The sequence below is a fragment of the Myodes glareolus genome, chromosome 19, assembly GCF_982192425.1.
Source record: "Myodes glareolus chromosome 19, mMyoGla1.1, whole genome shotgun sequence".
NCBI classification, from domain to species: Eukaryota; Metazoa; Chordata; class Mammalia; order Rodentia; family Cricetidae; genus Myodes; species Myodes glareolus.
This window is the reverse complement of record NC_142044.1, coordinates 40,307,683-40,328,253: the sequence shown is the minus strand read 5'-3', so window position 1 is coordinate 40,328,253 and position 20,571 is coordinate 40,307,683. Positions and strand designations below refer to the sequence as shown.

Here is a 20,571-nt window from a genome sequence, read left to right as displayed (position 1 = left end):
ATCAGAATCTTTGGGGCGTGGGATCCACATTCTGGACCCGCCCCCCCTCCATCCCTGGTGTGTCTCCCAGTGATTCTTTACACACTAAAAGCTGATAACTGTGGGTGCTGCCCTGCTAACCTTGACCTCTCAGGGGATAGCATAGAATAGGATTCCACTGTCAGGGGTATCTGAGTACAGGCTATTTGATCAGACCCAGCTAGCATGGCCCTCGGCAGTGGAAAGGGTAGGGCTGCTCTGTGAACCCAGGCAAACCAACCTTCCACCTTGTGTAGAATAACCAGATTGGTGGCTATTCTGGGAGGCAGCAGCTGGACCTGTTTGCCCAGCTTCTGCCTTCCTTAACCAGAAGGCTAAAGATATGGGGAGTTAGCTTGATAGCTAGTGAATTTAATGAGTCCTCATAACTACACAAGTGATCTTGGAATTTCACAGTCATGACCTTATCCAAACCTCTCAACATCCCTGCAAGGCAGTCATGTGGGCTGAAAGTTGGGCCCCAGGCTTAAATAGGGAGCTAGCAGCAAAGTACCCACCCCCCAGCTCTTTTTCCTTCCTCCAGCAAGAGAAGTGGCTTTCACTTCTCTTTCAACATACATCTGAGGTCAACAGGCTGGTCCCATGCCTTTGGTTTTCCTTCCACAGAGAAGTGGTGCAGATTGTGATCTTACAGCCCTTGCAGCCGTACCTGCCCACAGAGCCTTTGGTTCCATGTCACGTGAACTGGGTGGGCTTGTGGGGACAATTGTGTTGTCTGTCTCTACCCACAGTCTCCACTGGCATCCTGGTTTTGTGTGCCCTCGGCTGGCCTGGGGTTCTGTAGCTTGTTATGTCCATATTGCCTGGGGAAACTGTACCACTCCTGATGCAGAAAAGTCCAGGTCTGGAGTCAAAACCCTGAGCTCTAGTCTCAGCTGTCCCAGAACCCCACTGGATGACTTGAAGATTGGAATTGGGCTAATTGCTGTCTAAGTCTCTCTCTGACTGTGAGAGAGTTCTTGAGTTTGAGATATTTCTGAACGTAGGGGCCGAATACAAAGGCAGCCTGCATGTGGATGCGGTCAAGCGGCTTTGTGGGGGCTGGCATGCAGATGCTCTCTGCTCCCCAGCTGTGCACTCGGTCATAGGGAGGAGGCTGCCTCTTTGTAGTTGCACAAAGGCTCTTGCTGTGTGTGCTGGGGAAGGCCCTGCATTCTGGCCTGGGTTCCTTGGTGTAGGAGCTCTCCCCCTTGGTTAAGTATTGTTCTCAGTCAGGGCTGGCTGCTCCTTCAGGATCTTCAGTAAGCAGACTGAAAGCAGAGCCACAGACCTGTGAGCTGTCGCTTAGGCAACAGCACCATTCTCCATGCCCTTGAGGAAGAACTTCAACTCTGCCTTCTAGCAAAACTACCTCACCAAAACTCTTATTCCATGTCTGTTTCCACCCTTAACCCATTGCCTAGTCATTAATGACGTAAAGGAAACTGCAAAGTCATAGCCATATCCAACACACGCACACATCTCTGTTTAGATACAGAGAATGGCCTGTCCTGAGCTCTTTGCCAAGGACAGATTCTGAAAGGAATCTGCCTGTGTCAGCCATCAGAAGCCCACAGCCTGGGGGAAGTGGACACTGGAGTGTCCAGAGCCTCTGTCATTTGCTTAGAGTACAGACGGTCAGGAAGCAGAATGTGGGTAACATTTCTCAGAGAAGGAACTCAGAAAGTTCTTCGAGTTTTAAAAGTGCAGGGATGCTTCATCAGGTTATAGAAGGTTCAGAAACAGAAGGATGAACCACTCAATATTACATACTCAAGGAGACATTTACTTGTTCGTAAATAGCAATACTTGGTTTTTAACCCTGGGGGTGATGCTGCTAGTACCCAGTAAGTAGAGACTCAGATGCTGTTAAATTCCCTACAGTGACAGAGGTCACTAGTGCTTCAACAGAGAAACCCAGGGTTAAGGTTATTGTAGATCATTCTGAATGACCCAGAAGGGCAGAGGTGAGGCTTGCCCCACTCGTTGGCCCTGCCTATGCCAGGTCTCTAAGAGTTTGGACCTTTTGAGGGCCGTGGGACCAACTGGTTCATCAGCCTTGTCTTAGGCTATGGAGAAGAAATCAGAGGGCAGAGGTGACAGGAGGGACCACAAAGCTATCCCAGAAGTTAGGGGCCCCTGTGCTAGGGTGGTAGTGTTTGTGAGAACAGCAAGGGGTAATGACCCAGAGAGGGTTCATGGGGCACAGTGAGGTGTGAGGACTGATAAGATTTCTTCAGTGAGGAGGAAAACCCAACAGACTCTGGCTTTGCCTGTGATCGGAAGGATATGGGGCAGGCTAGGGGAATCTGTCCCAGAAGCCAGCAGCTCTGTGGGTGTGGACATCTGTCAGAGCCTTCTGCAGTCTGGGTCATCTAAACATACAGGACTGCAGGGCAAGGCAGAGCCCTCCTCATCTCCACTCGCAAATGGCAATTAGGGAAAGCTAGAAGAGTCATTAAAGTTGAATGGCAGATAGAAGGGCATTCTAGGGCTTCCCAGCACCTCCTTCTCACTCCCCCACCCGTTGCCTGGGCAGCTGCCCCTACTGCCTGGGCAGGCTATCAAAGGAGAGATGATGAGCTAAGGAAACACCCCATGAGGAGTCCTACAGCATCAGAGCCTCTTTGCCAGTGTGCCCGCAACAGTTCCTAAACAACTGCCAGCTCACATTAACCTCTCTCTCTGCGTCACGCCTCAGTAGGTAACCAGGTGAAGGGTGCTGGGTATAGAGCCAGCCAGAAGGGGCAGTGTTTTTCTCGCCTGATCAAATCTGTTTCCCTGGATTCTGAGCCTGTAAAGTCTTATTTTATTTCTTATTATTTATTTACTTACTTTCTTATTGGTAAGCTTCAAGCCTCCATCTTCACCAGGAGCCTTGAAGTCAGACTCGGCATGGAGAATCATGAGCACGCTCAGTGCTGCAGCATGAGGTATGGAGCTGGTTTCCTTGGGCCTGATGCTGAAGATGAATGTCAAGCAGGAACCCTCAGAGACCAAAGCACAGGGTGCTTATCACCGCTCCCCAGCTAGATTGCAAGAGCCAGTGTACAATTGATTTTCTTCCTACTACAGATATTTCCTTGTTTAATTGGTAGTGACACAGATGGCTGACTCTCACCAGGGTGTCTAGGCCTCCTATGAGATAGTCCTGGGAACTTTCTGCCTCTCACATTCTTAGGTGGGGGCCAGGGCAAGTCTTAACTTCTCTGCTTGCTTTTCCAGGTACAAAATTAGTAAAAATGGGGATCCAAGAAGTCACCTGGAAACTGGCCAGGCTGTCCTAGGTGACGTGCAATGACGCTGAGCCAGACACTGGGGAGAGTTTAGAAATGAGAGAGGGAGGGGGCTGGAGAGATGGCTCAGCGGTTAAGAGCATTGCCTGCTCTTCCAAAGGTCCTGAGTTCAATTCCCAGCAGCCACATGGTGGCTCACAACCATCTGTAATGAGATCTGATGCCCTCTTCTGGCCTGCAGGCAGACACACAGGCAAGAATATTGTATACATAATAAATAAATAAATATTTAAAAAAAAGAAAAAAGAAATGAGAGAGGGCAGTGGACTGTGGTTTCAGTCAGTGTGGGATGAGAAAGTGCTTAGTTACGGCACAGATGTGGTGGTCAAATGTTCTCTCTGTCAACCTTTGCATGGGTGTGGGGAAGCTTGTATCCCCCTGAAATGAAGAGTACTCTGTAGGACCATGTTGCCATGCACCTCACCCCCCGCTAAAGGTCACTGTACCCTCCATACCTACAGCGGACTGTGCCAGTCCCACTGGGGGACTTGAGCATGTGTTCTGTTTGATTAGTTGGCCTCAAGTACAAAAGACCTGACATTGTCCATAGTTCACAATCCCCTGGTGTCATCAATCTACCAAAAGACCCCCTCATCTTCTCTTTCTCGTATTTTCCCATTCCTTTCTCCTATGCTCAATGTAAGTCCTTGGACATGTTTGTATTGTAGAAAAATATATAGTATCATACAACTATTTTATGTAACTAGTATTAGACTATAGAGTTCACTACAACATTGTGTGTGTGTGTATATATGTGTGTGTGTGTATACAATATATATATATATGTAGAGAGAAAGAGCTCTCCTTTCTTTCTTTCTCTCTCTTTCTCTCTCTCTCTCTCTCTCTCTCTCTCTCTCTTTCTTTCTTTCTTTTTTGAGACAAGGTTTCTCTGTGTAACAGCTCTGAATGTCCTGGAACTAGCTCTTGTAGACCAGGCTGGCCTCAAACCCACAGAGATCTGCCTGCCTCTGCCTCCCAAGTGCTGAGATTAAAAGCATGCACCACCACCGCCCTGCTAAGACAGCTTCTCTTGTACGCTAGGCTGGCCTGGAACTTGCTTTGTAGCCAAGGAGAACCTTGAATTCCTGATCCTCCTTCTGTATATCCTAATGCTGGAATTACAGAAGCAAGCCAACTATCTGAAAGGATGGCTCTGCAGGTAAGAACACTTGCTGCTCTTGCAGAGGACCTGGGTTTTGTTCTCAGAACCCACATCAGGCAACTCACAACCACCTGAAGAAACCGTGTCCTCTCTGACCTCCTCAGCACTCACATGTATGTGACACACATTTAAATCCACACATATACAAATAAAATAAGTCTTGGAAAAGCTCTAAGAACTAAGAACCAGGCATAAAACTCATTCATTGCTTTCGTCTGCTATGGAGCATCCTCCTCTTCCAGAGAAAGCTATTGAAATTGTTGCCAATTCTTTGTTTTCCCAAGGGAAACTGTAGTGAGTGTCTCTTTCCCTTGTCTCTTATAGACTTGTGCCAAGATCCAAGCGGTTCCCTGGTGGTTGGCTAGGAGTGCTTCTGCTGTCCCATAGCACACACTTGAATCACACTTACTCTAGTAAGTTCCACTACCACACCTAGCTCTTATTTTACTCTTCCTTAAATTTCTACTGCATCTGTAATTAATTCTCCTTTTCATTCTGTATTTTATTTGTGTCTCCTCTTTCTGTCAGTCTTTCTAGATATTTGTCTGATTTTAGTCCTTTCCAAGAATAAGTTTTTTAATTTGATGTTTCTAAACCATCATGCAGCAGTGAGATGTGCTCTTGGGTCGGGTATACCTGTTTCTTGTTTTGCTGTGTACTAGCTGTGTAACCTTGGACATATTATTTGGACCTATGTATTCACTTCCTCAATTGTGAAATGGGAATAATGGTCCTTCCCAGTAGAGCAATTGTGAAGAATCAGATTAGAAAAGTAACCCAAAATGCATGAGTATTTGGGGACTATTTAGTGCATGTCCACACCCATCCTCAGCCTGCACTAGTCAGGATTCCCCAGAGAAATAGAATCAGTCGTGTGTGTGTGTGTGTGTGTGTGTGTGTGTGTGTGTGTGAACAGTGATGGGAGAAAGGAAAAAAAAAGGTTGATTTTCTTGGCTTTTGGTGGTATGATTGAATGTTGATGGTGATAATGCCAGTTTGTTATAAACTTTCTGTACATACAAAGATGGTCATGAACTCCTGTTTCTCTTGCCTCCGCCTTCCAAATGCTAGGAATCCAGGTATGCATCGCTACACCTGGCTAGAGAGATTACTTTTTAGATGAAAGTCTAAAACCTCAGGGTAAGCCAACAAGCTAGAGACCTATGGGAGAACTGTAGTCCAAGTTCAAAAGCATATGACCTGCTGAATTTCTTCTTATTCAGGAGAAGTCAGTCTTTGTCTATGAAGGCTTTTAACTGATTGGAGAAAGTCAACACACACACACACACACACACACACACACACACACACACACAAGAGAGGGGAGTCTGCTTTATTTGAAGCCCAAAATATACCTTCACAGAAACATCCAGAATGGTATTTCACTAAATATCTGGATTCTGTGGCCCAGCCAAGTTAATGTGAAATTAAAAACCATAGTGCCTCAGAGTGTCTTTGCTGGAGCTGTGCCTTTTGTCAGAAATGCTCACTTTGTAGGTCCCTCAAAGCAAGGAAGGCACAATCCCCCTGTCTCAGCCCAATTCCCCTGGCTAGGGCACACTCACACATATCAGCCCAGCCAAGTTCCCTGCTCAATTCTTGCCCTGCCCCTTTCTTTTCCTCATTCCTTTCTCAGGCCCCCAAAACACCCTATTCATTGTAAGGCTTGTTTTATTCTTCCCGTTCCTGGCTAAAAGCAGTGCTTGTCTATCTCCGCCGCACATCACATGTCACTTGTATAACTCTTAAGACGTTTATCTCCTTCACCTTACGCCTTAGTTATTTCATGTAAGTGGCTTATCATCCGTGTGGCAATTGTAACTTATCTGTCTTTAGATCCTCACTGTGCCTATGAGGGCCCAGTAATCATCACGTGGATGTTAATGATTGGCAAAGGGAAGAGCTAGAAAGCCAGGTGGTGGTGGTGCACAGCTTTAATCCCGGCAGTTAGGAGTCCGAGGAGGCAGAGGTAGATTTCTGTGAGTTCGAGGCCAGCCTGGTCTACAGAGTAAGTTCCAGGACAGTCAAGGCTACACAAAGAACCCTGTCAAAGAAGAAGAAGGAGGAGGAGAAAGAGTAGGAGGAAGAGGAAGGAGGAAGAAGAAAGAAGAAAAGAACTAGAGAGAGCAATAAGTGATATTGTGGGAAGTGAGGAAGTAGGAGCCCGCAGAGGCTGGATTGTGGTGGAGTGGAATGTGAAGTGATGGTGTCATAGGTGACAGAGGTTTGCTGAGCGTAACACTCCCCAGCACTGCTCTGTGTCAATGTGTGCCATTGAGTCCTCCACACATTGGGTTAGGCGCCATTATTAGCTCTATGTTCCTGCCAAGGAATCCAGGGTGCTGGAGTTGACTTGACTGTAGAGTCTGTATTTTCAACTACTGTTAACTGAGGACTCACTGTGTACTGGGTATGTGTGGCCTTATCTCTACTCCTCATGGCAAATGATAAAGTACAGGGCATCTCCACTTTGCAGAGGAGGACGCAGGCTCCCTGAAGTCAAATATCTTGCCTAAGGTCATATAAGTAGGAAGTGGGGTCTACAGTGTTTGGGGTTCATAAGAAAACCCTTCAAGATGGGATGGTTTCTATTTTGTGCAGGAAAATGGAAGTAGCTCAAATTAGAAAACTGGGTCTTCACAGCTGAACACTTGGCGGAGTCAGGGGAACCCTGCAGAAGATAGGGAGGAAGGACTGTAGGAGCCAAGGGGCCAAGGACACCACGAGAACATGACCCACAAAATCATGGCTCATAGGGGTTCACAGAGACCAAAAAGACAAACATGGATCCCATATATGTCTGAGCTAGGTCCTCTGCATATACCTTATGACCGTGTAGCTTGGTGTTCTTGTGGGACTCCCAACAATGAGAGGCAGGGTATCTCTGACTCTTACCTGTGCTTAGGACCCTTCTTCCTATTGGGTTACCTTGTCTAGCCTTGATGTGAGGGCTTGTGCCTATTCTTGTATCTTGTTAGGCTATGTTGTTTAATGGATATCCCTGGGAGGCATGCTCTATTTTTTTTTTGAAACAGTAAAGGAGTGGATCTGGGGGAGAGGGGAGGTAAGAAAAGGACTGGGAGGAGTGGAAGGAGGGGAAACTGTGGTCTGGATGTAATATATGAGAGAAGAATAAATGTTTAAAAAAAAAGCAAAACTGGGGAACTGGAAAGATGACTCAGAGGTTAGAGCACTGGATGCTTTTTCAGAGGTTCTGAGTTCAATTCTCAGTAACCACATGGCATAAAGTTGTTCTTGCAGACAGAGCACTCATATTCATAAAATAAATAAATAAATCTTAAGAAAAGAAAAAAAGAAAACTTGGTCTTCCCTGGGGTGAAAAGGCCTCTGCTTCTAAGGGAACACAATCAGGACCAGTGAGGGCTCCTGAGCACTGCTCTTAATTTGATGATGAGGTAGGGAAAAGGCTAAGCATCAGAGGTCAGGAGTACCTGGCCAACTCTAGCTCTGTCAACATCAGCATCAGGGACAGCTGCAGGGAGACAGAGAGCGCAGACCTGCTGAGAGAATGGTGTTTCTATAGACCTGTGGCTGATGGAAATACACCCTTGCCTTAGTGTCTCCTTACACCTGCCTTTCCTTGGGGCAGCAGGGGCAGCTCTCTGTAGGTTTCCAGCCCTCTCCTGTTATGGCTTCTGAAGAGTTCTAGAAATTTCCAGAGTGGGCTGAAGTACCAGCAGCAGAGCCTGCACCCCTGGACCCTTTACCTGAATTCAGTGTGCTTTAAAATGTGGGTGCCTGGAGAACCCAGGAGTGGTGTCAGGTAGTGTTTTTTACTCTTGGTCATCAGTTGCCCCAAGGCAAGGTGGTCCTCCCTGGGCAGGTTGTCTCAGAACATGTATCAGTCACAGCATGTCTCAGCAGCACCTTCTCTGTCCAGGTCATTGCCATCGTCATGGATCTGTTCACTGATGGGGATATATTCCAAGACATCGTAGATGCTGCCTCTAAGCGCCGGGTCCCTGTATACATCATCCTGGATGAAGCAGGAGTGGAGTACTTTTTGGAGATGTGTCAGGGCCTGGAACTTGCTGACTTCCGCATTCGGGTGAGTTGCACCACTGGGACAGGCTATGGGCCTAAGATGAAATGGGAGACTCCTGCCCTTTCCTCGGGCTCCTTCCACTTCCTCCTCCCAAGCCCAAGGGCTCATACTGACTTCAAGATCCCAATATTTTTCCTTCTATGTAAAGTCATGAGTCAGGAACTTGTAACTGCTTACTTACATATTGTTAATACTTTTTGTTGTCCTAGAGCTGCTGAGTCCTGGGGTGGTCAGGTTGTGGAACCACCGGCTTCACGGTCAGGTTCAGCATAGGGTTGGGAACTTTGAGCAAGTACTCTCCTGAACTTTTGAAAGTAAAACATGTAAGGCTGAAGGAAGCAGAGAATTTTGGAAAGCCTTGGGCAGCAGTCAGGATCTGTGGACCTCTCCCAAAGCAAGACCTTGGTACAGAGTCTCGAGGCCTCCCCAGACAGGGCAATGGTGTCTTTCTCTTCTCTACAGAACATCCGTGTCCGCTCTGTGACAGGAGTTGGCTTCTACATGCCCATGGGGAAGATCAAGGGGACTCTCTCATCCAGGTTCCTGATGGTGGATGGAGACAAAGTAGCCACTGGATCTTACAGGTGTGTTGGACCAGGACAGGGGAGGGCCCAGGAGACCTGTATTCATGGTAATTGGTAATTATTCAGGGATGTGCTAGCCTGGAGCTTCCACAATCATGGTTGTTATTTTTTTGGTTTTTTAATTTTTTTTGGGGGGGGGGGGGACTATGAGTACTCTATCTGCATGTATGCCTGCAGGCTAGAAGAGGGCATTGGATCCAACCATAGATACTTGTGAGCTTGCTGGAAATTGAGCTCAAAACCACTGAAAAAATAGCCAGTGCTCCTAACCACTGAGCCATCTCTCCAGGCCCAACAATCATGATTTTGAGAGGCGTGGTCTGTCCAGGTCAGAAACAGCCTCCTGCCCAGTTTTTTTCCTCAGACTTTCTATTGACAGATGGAGTATTCTAGAGAGAAGATCAACCCTTTGTAGGCATTAAACATTGCCTGCTTGTAATGGTCCTCAGCAGCCGGCTGTATCTTAAGGCTGGTTTTTGGGTGGAATAAGCAAGAAGTAAAAGGGAGAAGATCTGGGGAAGCAATGGGAAATATTATCTAATTACTTTTTTATTCCTGTAACAAAAGAACCATGACCAAGGCAACTTATAAAAGAAAGCATTTCATCTGGGGACTCGTGGTTCCAGAAGGTTCATGACCATGGTGGTAGGAAGCATGGTGACAGTAGGCATGATGCTGGAGCAGTAGCTGAGAGGTCACATCTTATCCCTAAGCACAAGGCAAAGAGAACTACCTGGGAATGACATGGGTTTTGGAAACTTCAAAGCCCACCTCCAATGACACACCCCCTGGAACAAGAGTGCACTGCTAATCCTTGCAAATAGTTCCACCAACTGGGGCCTAAGCATTCAGACATATGAGTCTGTGGGGGCCGTTCTCATTCAAACCACCACAGATGTGCTCTCCAGAATTTTAACTGAAAGTAAAGTACTAGGTACATGAGAACCTCCTTTTTCTTTGAAAAAGTGGAAGTCTAAGTGAGACCTGAGCAGATGTAACAATAAATAGATTATCTGAGTCCTCTTCTGCAGTTAAAGTGTGGGATTTTGCAGACCTGTGCACTCTGGGAAGACTCAGCAGGGGTGGAACAATGCTAGAAATGGCACAACTTATTTCCTACGTATTGTGTGTGTTGTACCAGGTACTGGGCTGCTTATTTCATTTGAACCTCAAAGCCTTGCGTTAAGACCTGCCATCTCCCTATGGAATGTTCTACCTTAAGCCCTGTAAGCTGCATTGTGTGTACAAGGCACACAGGAAGGGTAGACATGGATCCAGGTTTGACTTCTCAAGCCCCATGGGAAGGAAAGGGAGAGGGGGAGAATTTGACCTGGTTGAAAGGAGAGCAATCCAGTGTGAGGGCATGAGGCATCTTTTGCCAGGCTTCAGGCAGTTTGGCCATAGTGACAGAGCAGGTTGAAGCAGGTTGAAGGGTTTAAAGGAGCTACTAGTAGGACACTGGAGAAGTTTGGGCCCATCCATGTCTCTGCTTTCTGTCCCCAGCTTTACCTGGAGCTCCTCATATGTGGACAGGAATCTTCTTTTGCTCCTGACAGGGCAGAACGTGGAGCCCTTTGACGTTGAGTTCCGGGAGCTGTATGCCATTTCTGAGGAGGTGAACTTGCACAAGCACCTGGGTCTGGCAGGCAGGCTTGGCCTCAACTACTCCTCCACTGTAGCTCGAAAACTTATCAACCCCAAGTACTCCTTAGTGGCAGGCAGCCGCCCTCCTCCAGGAGAAATGATGCGCTGGGCGGCGCGACAGCAGCGGGAAACTGATGGCAACACAGAGGGACAGGAGGGCAGTGGTGGCGGTGAGTCTGCCCGGCGTCTGGAGAGCTTTCTCAATGATCTGGCTACGGTAGAACAGATACTGCCCGCCGTGGAGCCCATTCCCTCAAGATTGCAGGGATCAAATGATGGCAGGACGGTCTCTCAGGTGCACGGAGACCTGAAGCACAAATCCCAGAATGGCAAGGGAGAAGCTGCTAATGGAGATGCCATCCCAGCCAAGGAGGGCAAACGCTTCAGCAGCAGGTTCTTCAGCCGACGAGTGAAGAGGCCTGTGGAGCCGAACATCCCCTCCACAGACATTTTTGCTGATGGGGAGTTTCCTCTGGGGAAGAGGCCCAACGAGGGTTCCAGTGCCAACATATCAGGTGAGCTCCTGCCGGTGAACTAACTGGTGACCTGGGCAAGTCACTCAGGTCCGAGTTTCAGAGTCCTCATCTCTGAGGGATACACACCTTGCTTGGTGTTTAGCACAACAGTAGGCATGGGATCGTCTGTAAGAATTCTCTTACTCCTCCATGGTGTTCAGGTCACCGTTATAGTAACTTGGTGTCTAGCTCAGCACGGGATGACCTGTGAGGACTCCGTCTCCTCCATGGTGCTCAGGTCACCACTATAGTAGCTCTAATCAAAGAAGAAAGTGTGACAAGTTCTACTTTTTTATTTTATGTGCACTGGTGTTTTGTCATGGGTGTCAGGTCTCCTGTGAGCTGCCATGTGGGTGCTGAGAATTGAACCCAGATCCTTTGGAAGATCAGGCGATGCTCTTAACTGCTGAGCATCTCTCTAGCCCCAAGTTTTCCTTTTATAAATGAACAGTGCACAGCACTGGCTGTGAGTCTAGGCCTCCATCTGGCCATCCTGCTCCTTGCTGTCTTCCAGCACTCACCTGGTCAGACATACCCTGTCCCACTGATGCCCTGACCAGCTTCCTGGTTTCTGTGATAATAATTAGATTGTTTCCCCCATGTCTGTTTGTAGCCAGATTTGCCCTCTGGGAGAGACTGGTGATGTGGAGCAGGAGCATCTTTTCTAACCATCTCTCGGAGATCTCCTTGAAGCCCCTTTTTTTTTCTTTTTTATATTTTTCCTTCTTTTTTTTTTTTTTAAGTCTTTTTCCTCCTTCTCCAGAGCGGTCTCCGATATGACCTTTCAGGAGTCTGGTAGTGACATGAACAGGCTGCTGTGGGGCCGTTCTCATCTCAGCTTCTCTGATTTGGAAGGACTTCTGTGCTGGGATTTTTCCCTGTGCAGTTGCAGGGCTTTGCAGTGATGAGAACTGAGCTTCCTGACTGGCTCACTATATGAAAGCTGATTGTGAAATATCTGTCCCGAGAAGCACAACGGCTCCAGGACTCCAGTATCCTATAGACCTGGCTTTGTACCCAATCAATGACCTAGGGCAGGGAAATTACTACTTTTCTCCTGATCAGAAGCACTTCATGTCCTGTTGAACCCAGGGCTGTCACTCCCTCATAGAACAGGTCTGGAGGTCTCTGTAGTGAGGCACAGTATGAACACCAGGACCACCCTCCAACCCTGCTGCCTCCAGTGGACCCACACTGATTGAGCAGCTTGGCAGGCCAGGTTCCATATGGCCACTTTCTTTCCCTTCATCCTTGTGATGACCCTCACGAGTCCAGATGCGCATGGAAAGTGCACTAAGTGCTGGGCGTGGAAAGTGACTGTAAACCTGAGTCAAAGCCAGGCCTGGGCCTTGTCCTGTCAAGGGAGGAGTGGCTGGTCCCCATTCCCATTCCCTTTGGGCTTCCCTGGCTCCCCAACACCAGATGCTGATGTGCTCTGTGCCTCTTGTTTGGAAGGAGGTTGCCATGGTGAACACCTGGCAGTGAAGAGGAGGGGGTGAGCCCAAGCACAAAGGGGCTGTTTCCCAACTCCTGACTGGAAGTGAGGTGGAGGCTTTCTCTTCCTGCCCCTTACCATTAGGTGCTGTTTCCATAGAAACAAAAAGACCATTGTCTTGTCCCTTCCTACTGCCTCTGGTGCCAGATTCCCCTGCTTAGATGACTTGGGCAGTTAGTGTTTGCCACAGCTCCTTATCTCTGAGCATTTGTACACGGTGCCCTGGAGCCAACAAGCAGACCCCATTGTGCCTTTGGGAGCGCCTGCTCCAGTGCACCAGCCCCCTGAGCAGAAGGACTAGGGTAAGAGTGGCTAGCACACATAGGAAAGTCTGAACTGTGTCATCCCCTCCTCCATCCTGGGGAAGAACGCAGAGGCAGCACACACACACACACACACCCTCACATCCTGCCACCCCCACCAAGGCCCTGAAATTCTAGCTCTCTACTGAGACTTCTGGCCCCTGCTTCTTTCTTGCTCAAAGGCAGAGCTGAGAAGCTGAGTTTCTTCTCCCAAAGACCCTTCTACACCTACACCTCCCAAGCCCTAGGCTCATGGACCTCTGGTGCCTTCCCTCAAGGTGGCAGCCACTGAGCTGCTGACTGTACACCTAACAACGCAGCATGGGCCCCCACCCTGGGCCAGCTGGAGCTTGCGATGGGCTGGAACCACTTCAGCTTTCTCCTCAGAGAAGGAACCCATCCAGGGAAGGAATCCCCTTCCCACAGGGAGCACTCAAGCTGTAACAGACAGTGGTAGCATGATCTTAGCTCTTGACACATTGCCCTTCCCTCTCCAGGGCTGTCTCCTCTTCTAGAGGAGGAGGGGTAAACTAGGGAGGGCTTTCTGAGGTCCCTTTGAGTTGATGCTGACTGTCCTATCTGTCTCTGCTCCGTCTTGTCAGAGAGAACGTGGGTGGATGACAGGGTGGGTGAGAGAGAGGAAGATAGGAAAAGCCAAGAGCTGACAGCCTGTAAAATTGCTTGATAAGAAGTATATAGTTGTCAAACAGCATGCAAAGTTTTGCAAACCCAGGTGTGGCCCTGGGGAGAATCTCACAGAATCGCCTCCTTTGGGGCTCGGGTGGGAGGGTGCACAATGGAATCAGCCTGGCAGTTTGAAGACCCAGAGCCCCCTCTAGTGGCTGAAGCTGGGTGTCCTTTGCCATTTGTTTTTTTTTTTTTTTTTTTTCTCTAAACCGAATCCGCACTGGGTTATGAGCTCCTGCCTTCCGGCCACTTGCCACCTGAGCCCATATAGGACCTCTGGGCAGGCTCTCTGGGAGCAGAGATGTCCCAGTCTCAGGAGAGCACAGCTGGGATATAGAGTCTGTGCTACTGGGCTGGGCTCAGAAATCTGCATTTTTTAAAAAACCACTATGAAACAGGATTTAGTCAACTAAATGGATCATTCTCTGGATGGCGTTCACCATATTGGTAAAGACTAAGGAACTGATGACGTTCAGGAAATGTGGAGTGCTAGTGGTGCTGACAGTAAAAAAACAGCTTTGGAAACGAAAGCTTTTATCACAGCTGTTGCCATGAAGATCCATTTCATCTTTTAACCAATCCCCACTGCCAAGAATTTAAAATTAAACACTAAATTAAATCAGAAGCATAACATAGGAATGCCAGTATCAAAGAAATTCATGTAACAAAATAGTGGGTTTCAGAATCTTCAACACATGAACACATTCTCGTTAGATTAGAATATGGTGGCAGCAGCGGCTCAGTGTTTGCTTCATACAACACATGGTAACGATGTGTTCATGATTCAGGTCATGAAGCACTGAATGTAGATAATTGCATTTTGAACAGGAGCATTGATTTTCCCACAAAGCTCTCCAATGCAGAGGGGTCTCCAGACCAGCACCAATGCAGTTAGTTACAGGAGACTCAGGCAAAGCCCTGCCCTTGGGGAGTCACTAGGCTGAGGGGAGGTTCTAGGTGCTGTTCTTGAACTCCTGAGACATACTTGGAAAATGGATAATGGTTTTCAAGTGTTAAAGGAGACATGGAGTGAAATGCTCTCACTCAGAACTCAGAAGGTTTTTGCAAGTGTTTGCCTGATGGTGGCGACCCACCTACAAGATCCTTGAACTCCAGAAGGGCCAACCTCATGTCCACAGACAGGCTGGGAGGAAAGGGGGCAGCAGGGTCTCTTCCTCCCAGCGCCGCTTCAAAGCGGCTGCAGCTGCCTCTAACATTTAGTGCTGGTATCATTTCCTGCTTCTGTGGAGACTGAAAGGCCTGTGATGCCATCTCGGATTTTAGACCTGTGGCTGCAAGGCTCCTGGATATGGGGACTTCAGGCTCCTCTATGTTGCCTGTGGAGCAGGTGATCTTGGCTGGCTTACCTTGAAATCTGAGTCCTCACCGGGGGTGGACTAGTGGGGAATTGCTCTCAGGCTGTGGACCTGTGGCCTGCTCTTGCAACTATCAAGTTGTTGCAACTATCAAGTGTTGCTCCTGAGGAGCATGGGTCAGGCCCCAGCTGGTGTGTGGACTTTATAGTCAGATGTGATTATCTTGGGTCCTGGGACCAACAGTGGGTTCTGGTCACATGGATGAGATAAGCTACTCTGCTTCAAAGATGAGGCAGCTGTACAGTTCATATATGTATGATTTATTTCATTTTGTGTGTATGACTGTTTTGTCTGTGTGTATAGATGCATGTGTGCCTGGCACCTGCATAGGTCAAAGGAGGGGCACTGGATCCTCTGGAACTGGATTTACAGATGTTTGTGACCCATCATGTGGTGCTGGGAACCAAACTCCGGTTCTCTGAAAGAAAAAGGGTTCTTAGCTCTCTATCTGGATTGTGCTGTTCTTAGAAGACCAAACAATTTGTCTGTCTTCCCAGTTCATCCAAGGTTGTCTGAGCCTCTGGTCGCTCTCTCAGAATGGTACTAAGTGAGCGTGCATCACCCAGTGTTTGTATTGCTGTGAGCACCAAAGAGCTAACCATCTTCTGCTTACTTGTTTTGTCCAGTAAGAATATGGTATTGAAATGTTTGCTCTGTGGGGCACCATCCTAAATTAATCAGGGAATGGAATGAACGAAAGCCCTTTCTTGTGGCGCCCATTACCCTGGAGACGGTTGAGGCAGGGAGTATCGTGACTGTTATACAGGGTGAACGGAGGAGGCCTCACTGGTTGAGGAGCACTGGAGCAAAGCCTCAGATGGGCACATGGACGTCGGGGAAAGGACTGTCCTCACAGTCCTGTTGGGACTTTCCCCTTCTCTTGAAGCACCTTGCCTGCCCTCTGCTGTGCCACCTGCCCAGGCTGTCACATTCCAGTCCCTCTATTGCGCCACTCTCCTGCATGCCATGGCCCATTCCTACCGCTCTTCACTCCTGTTCCGGTCTTCAGGGCTAATCCTCCTTGCAGTTGGCTTTCTCACATAAGTCTTCTTTGGGCCACTCGCTTCCCTGCCACACATACTTTATAAAAAGAAATTGGGCGTTTGGTGTAATTCTTCCACATTAATCTGAGTGGGTCCAAGGCATCTGCCTTTGGCAGTTTTCTGATGAATGAGCATGGAAGGAAGGATGAAACAATAAGAATTTCCCTTCAAGCCTGTTTCTCTGTCAGAGTCCTAGAAATGAATCCTGAGGACAACAAGTAGCTCCAGACTGGCATCCAACCGTACAAATGGAAGGGCCAGGGCCTGCTAAAGACCGCTTCCTCTAGGAAGAACCTGGCAGGCACAGGCTCTGGGGGTGCTCCCATACTCCTGCCCTGCTTCTGAATCTGGAGCTTGATTTGACTTACCTGCCCCCAAGTGCTGCTGTCTCTGGGGAGGCACTGGGTATCCACTTAGCAGGCCAACCAAACAGAAAAGGCCACTGAGGAGAGCAAATGGAAGTCATGCATCCATTCTTGCTACAGCAGTGAGGGGTGGTAGAATTTAATGACCTTCACAGACCCGCACCAGACACAGCCTCCACACCACCACAGAAGGCCACTGGTTTCCTGTTCTCCCTTGTTCTAGGCATACCCAGGAGGGGCTTAGCTGGTTTTGCAGTAAGTCCTGAGGAGTGAGTTCATTGTCGCCCCAGTGAGGCAGTGGCTAGTAGATCAGGGACAGTGTGCCTGGACAGTGTGGCCTTCAGCAGGTGTGGGGACTCACGGAGGGGCTGCAGCACCAGAGTTCCAGGTCTAGCCCTGCCCAGTGTCTCTCTGCTACTACAACGCACAAGAGGCAGTAGTCACCTTAATTAAGTTCACAGCTGAAGTGATAGGGACGGTGGTGAGAGCACCGGGGAAATTGTCTTTGTTGTATAAGGGGAGTAGGCAGGAAGTAACACAGTGCTTTCCACCTGGGAGAAAGCAGCCAGCCTGCATTCTGAAGATGTGGACTCTACCTTCAACTACCCAGTGCTCCAGGGCCAGTCAGAGGTGTCAGGTTGACCTAACAGCTCCCCTTCCCCCCTGCCCCAGAGTCTAGAGCAGGATTCAGTTGTGAAAATGGCTGGCACCTTTTCCTGGAATCGCGAAGGAGGTAGAAGTAGTTGTAGAGGCCTGGGAGAGGAGGAAGGGGCAGCCTAGAGAAAGGCAGCCTCTGCAGCCCAGGACTGTGCTGCTCCATCCTCTGCCTTGGTCGCCCCACAGCATGTGACCACACTGCCCACCAGGGCAGCTGGCCCTCCCCTGGCATAACTTTCCTTCTCTAACTCAGCTACCTGAGTGGCAGAAGGAGCTGACACTGGACAGGAAGGCCAGGGGCTGGCACTGTCACTGACCACTTCAGGGACAGGGCTACTGCTTCAGCTCTGCAATAAGGCAAGTGGTTCCAGCTCTCATCATTGCTGCCCCTATGTCCTCTACTTAGGACCCCTGCATGTGCCCTTGGTTTCACTTTGAGAGTCTGAAGCTGCCTACAGCATTCAGCTGCTAGTGATAGGACTCCTTAAGTCATGCTGACTGACTCCAGAGTCTCTGTCATCGTTGGTCAGAAGACACAGACCACTTAATGTCTCCAGTCATGGGGATCCTCCAGTCATGGCAAGGCTGCTGAAACAGAGAGTACCTTTGCTTTCCTGGGTGCCTTGTTGACCTGGACCAGCAGCTTGGCAGAGAGGCATTAGTCCTTGGCTCCCAGCTTGCTTATTGGGGTGGCTCAAGGTTGGGCTTGTGGCAAATTCACTGAACTTGTTACTTATGCCTTCCACATCTGTGCCCTATTTCCACAGGTAAAGTGACTCCCAGGATGACCAAGTCCAACAACTGTGTGATCTCCTGAGCTGCAGGGTAGTGGTGGGTGGAACCTGCAGATGCCCACCCATCCTGTCCTATGCTGGGGAGAGCATGGCCTATACCTTGCACTGGTTCACACATCAGAACCTAACCAGGTCTCCTACCCTGCAGTCTCCACCCTGGTCTTAAGATCTGAATCCCAGATGTCAGGATCTCAACCATCACCATCTCCAGCAGACTGCTATGGCCGGAAAAGAAACACTGCTACCTTGTTTATATGAAGTAGAAGCCTGGCTAGCATCTGTTCTCCTTTATGCCAACCTCCCCTCCACTGGGCCAGCCCTGTCCTACAGGTCCCCTGGTAGGACAACTGCCATTCTTCCTACCTAGGAGGACAGGATGTCCAAGGCAGCCCCAGCCACTTGACTTTTTCTTGGACTTCTGGTGCTGTCCAGTTCCCCATACCCCAGAGGTTGGTGGAAAAGGGAAGAAGACAGGACTCAGAGCCAGTTTTGCTCTAGCCGTGTTCCAGATGCAGCTGGAACAGTGGGGACATTGGCTATTGCGACCTTAGGGACACTTATTCCTGCTGGCTCCTGAACTAGTCTCTGAGTGGAATGGGCTGGGGATGGTGCTATTTTGGCCTCCTTTGGTAGTGGCAGGATCTGATGGTGGTGAAGAGCCCCTTCCCTCCTGCACTGTCATAGCCAGCCTGGCCTGAGTGCCCTGGGCCTCCCTGGCTGGTGCTGTGGAAAACTGGGGCTCCATAGAGTGCCTTTCCCCATGCCTGCGCCTTTCAACTGGCTTTTGTTTACAGGCCGTGTGAAGGATGGGGGTGCAGGGGAGGAGGCTGGACCCAGGAGACAAGAGCATTTGTGTTTTGTGACGGATCCTCCCTGAGCATTTGTGTGGCCTTCACACACTAGGGCTTCCTCAGAGAAATTTCAGCCAAAGACTAGCCTTAGCCTCCTGCGAAATGTCAGACTGTTCTTAGACGCCTCGATTTCTCTAAAACAGGGTGGCCTAATTTGCCACAGTACTAGGCCAGGACAACCAACCCCACTGCCACCTCCCCACACAGTGAACCGTCTAGGCTGAGGGAGAGTGAACATTGACACAGAAGACACTATCTAACTGCAGACAGAATGACAGAGGGACAAAGGGCCACACAGAAACCTTTCCATTCCTCTAGACCAAGCTTATGTCCCCTTTTCTTTCTGAAAAGCCCTTGGGTACCACTAGTACTGGGAAAGGACACAGGCATCTGCAAAGACAGTCAGTGAGAGGCAGGGAGGGGGCACTGTGGCTGTAGAAGTGGGACAATACATGGTGACCTATGCCTGTGTCTGGCCTCCTGGCCAGTGGGGAATAAAGCAGAAAATATGGATGGTCTCAGCCCAGTGTCCACTCTGTTCGCCGGTGGGGAATAAAGCAGAAAATATGGATAGTCTCAGCCCAGTGTCCACTCTGTTCGCCGGTGGGGAATAAAGCAGAAAATATGGATGGTCTCAGCCCAGTGTCCACTCTGTTCATGAGGTTAGCTTCCGGGAGTGGGCAATGGGCCCCACCATGGCTTCCCAAGCTTTGGTGAGAATTAAACACTTCTGGTAAGTGCTTTCTGACACAAGGCTGGCAGTGTGTCATGTGCTTATTCTAGAGGAAATCGGGGGAGGGGAATCAGGTGACATAAGAAGTAGCCCGTTACACCTCTGTTGTGCTTGTCACCTTGAAGACATGGAATGCAAGGCACCTAAATGACATTGGGGATAAGAAATGACCGTGTAGAGAGTGGTCGTGTAAGACCAGGAAAGAGACCTGCTCCTAAGCAATTCTGTTGAGGCCATCTTCTCTTTTCCCAGTGAGGGGAGCTAGCCTATTTCACTCCTGTCCCCTGAGCCAGCCCTTCTGGACAGGCAGCTGAAGGGAGAGTGCTCTTCCCTACCATACCGCTTTGCTGTCACTGAGCCACTCACCGCGTGCTTTGGTCATGAGCCTTACAGAGGCTGGCTGAAGATAGAGTCTCTCGTGCAGGCTCACCACCATCCCCAAGTCCGTGTCACAAGCGTACTCGTGGCCAGCGCTGCAGAACCTGTTGGGAACATAGGATGTGGCCCGGGCTGGCTTCCAACAGCCGCTCCAGTTCTCCTGAATGCTGAGTTACAGGTGTGTAACATTGCACCCAACTTTACCTTGTGTGGCTTTGGCATAGAATTTTGACTCTGAGGTTGGCTGACTTGCCTAAGATTTTCCGTTCTGCTACGTCTTCCACCTTTGTCCTAGTTACCTTGTTTAACACTTCACTGCCTTGTTCTCCCAAGAACAGGTGTGTTTGTATACACACATCTGCCTTCCATTCCGCTCTCTGTCAGATTTCCTCCCAATCTGTTCCCCTTCCTTCAGTCTCAGCCATGATAAGCAACATGGGACATACCTACGTGTGCCCAGGAATGGCCCCCTCCAAAAAGAGCTAGCGCTGACAGCAAAAGAACCTCCAGACCCGAGAGAGGCAGACAGTCTGAGGAGACATCACAAAGCCCGTGTGCAGCCAGCGAGCCCTGTCTGTGCCATGGCTGCAGCGTATCACCTGGCA

At 49.2% G+C, this 20,571-nt stretch overlaps 1 protein-coding gene across 2 annotated transcripts in view; it reads left to right on the top strand.

The window, feature by feature from the left end:
- The window catches only part of Sack1f (scaffolding CK1 anchoring protein F), a 31,181-nt gene extending 11,805 nt beyond the window's left edge, over nt 1-19,376 (top strand). For both annotated transcript variants that reach the window (XM_085678325.2, XM_085678326.2), the window contains exons 2-5: nt 8,378-8,545; nt 9,005-9,126; nt 10,630-11,285; nt 17,978-19,376. In XM_085678325.2, the coding sequence (XP_085534451.2) occupies nt 8,378-8,545; nt 9,005-9,126; nt 10,630-11,285; nt 17,978-18,027 (996 nt within the window). In that variant the 3' untranslated portion in view covers nt 18,028-19,376. The remainder of the gene's footprint in view (nt 1-8,377; nt 8,546-9,004; nt 9,127-10,629; nt 11,286-17,977) is intronic.
- Nucleotides 19,377-20,571: the final 1,195 nt, after the last annotated feature.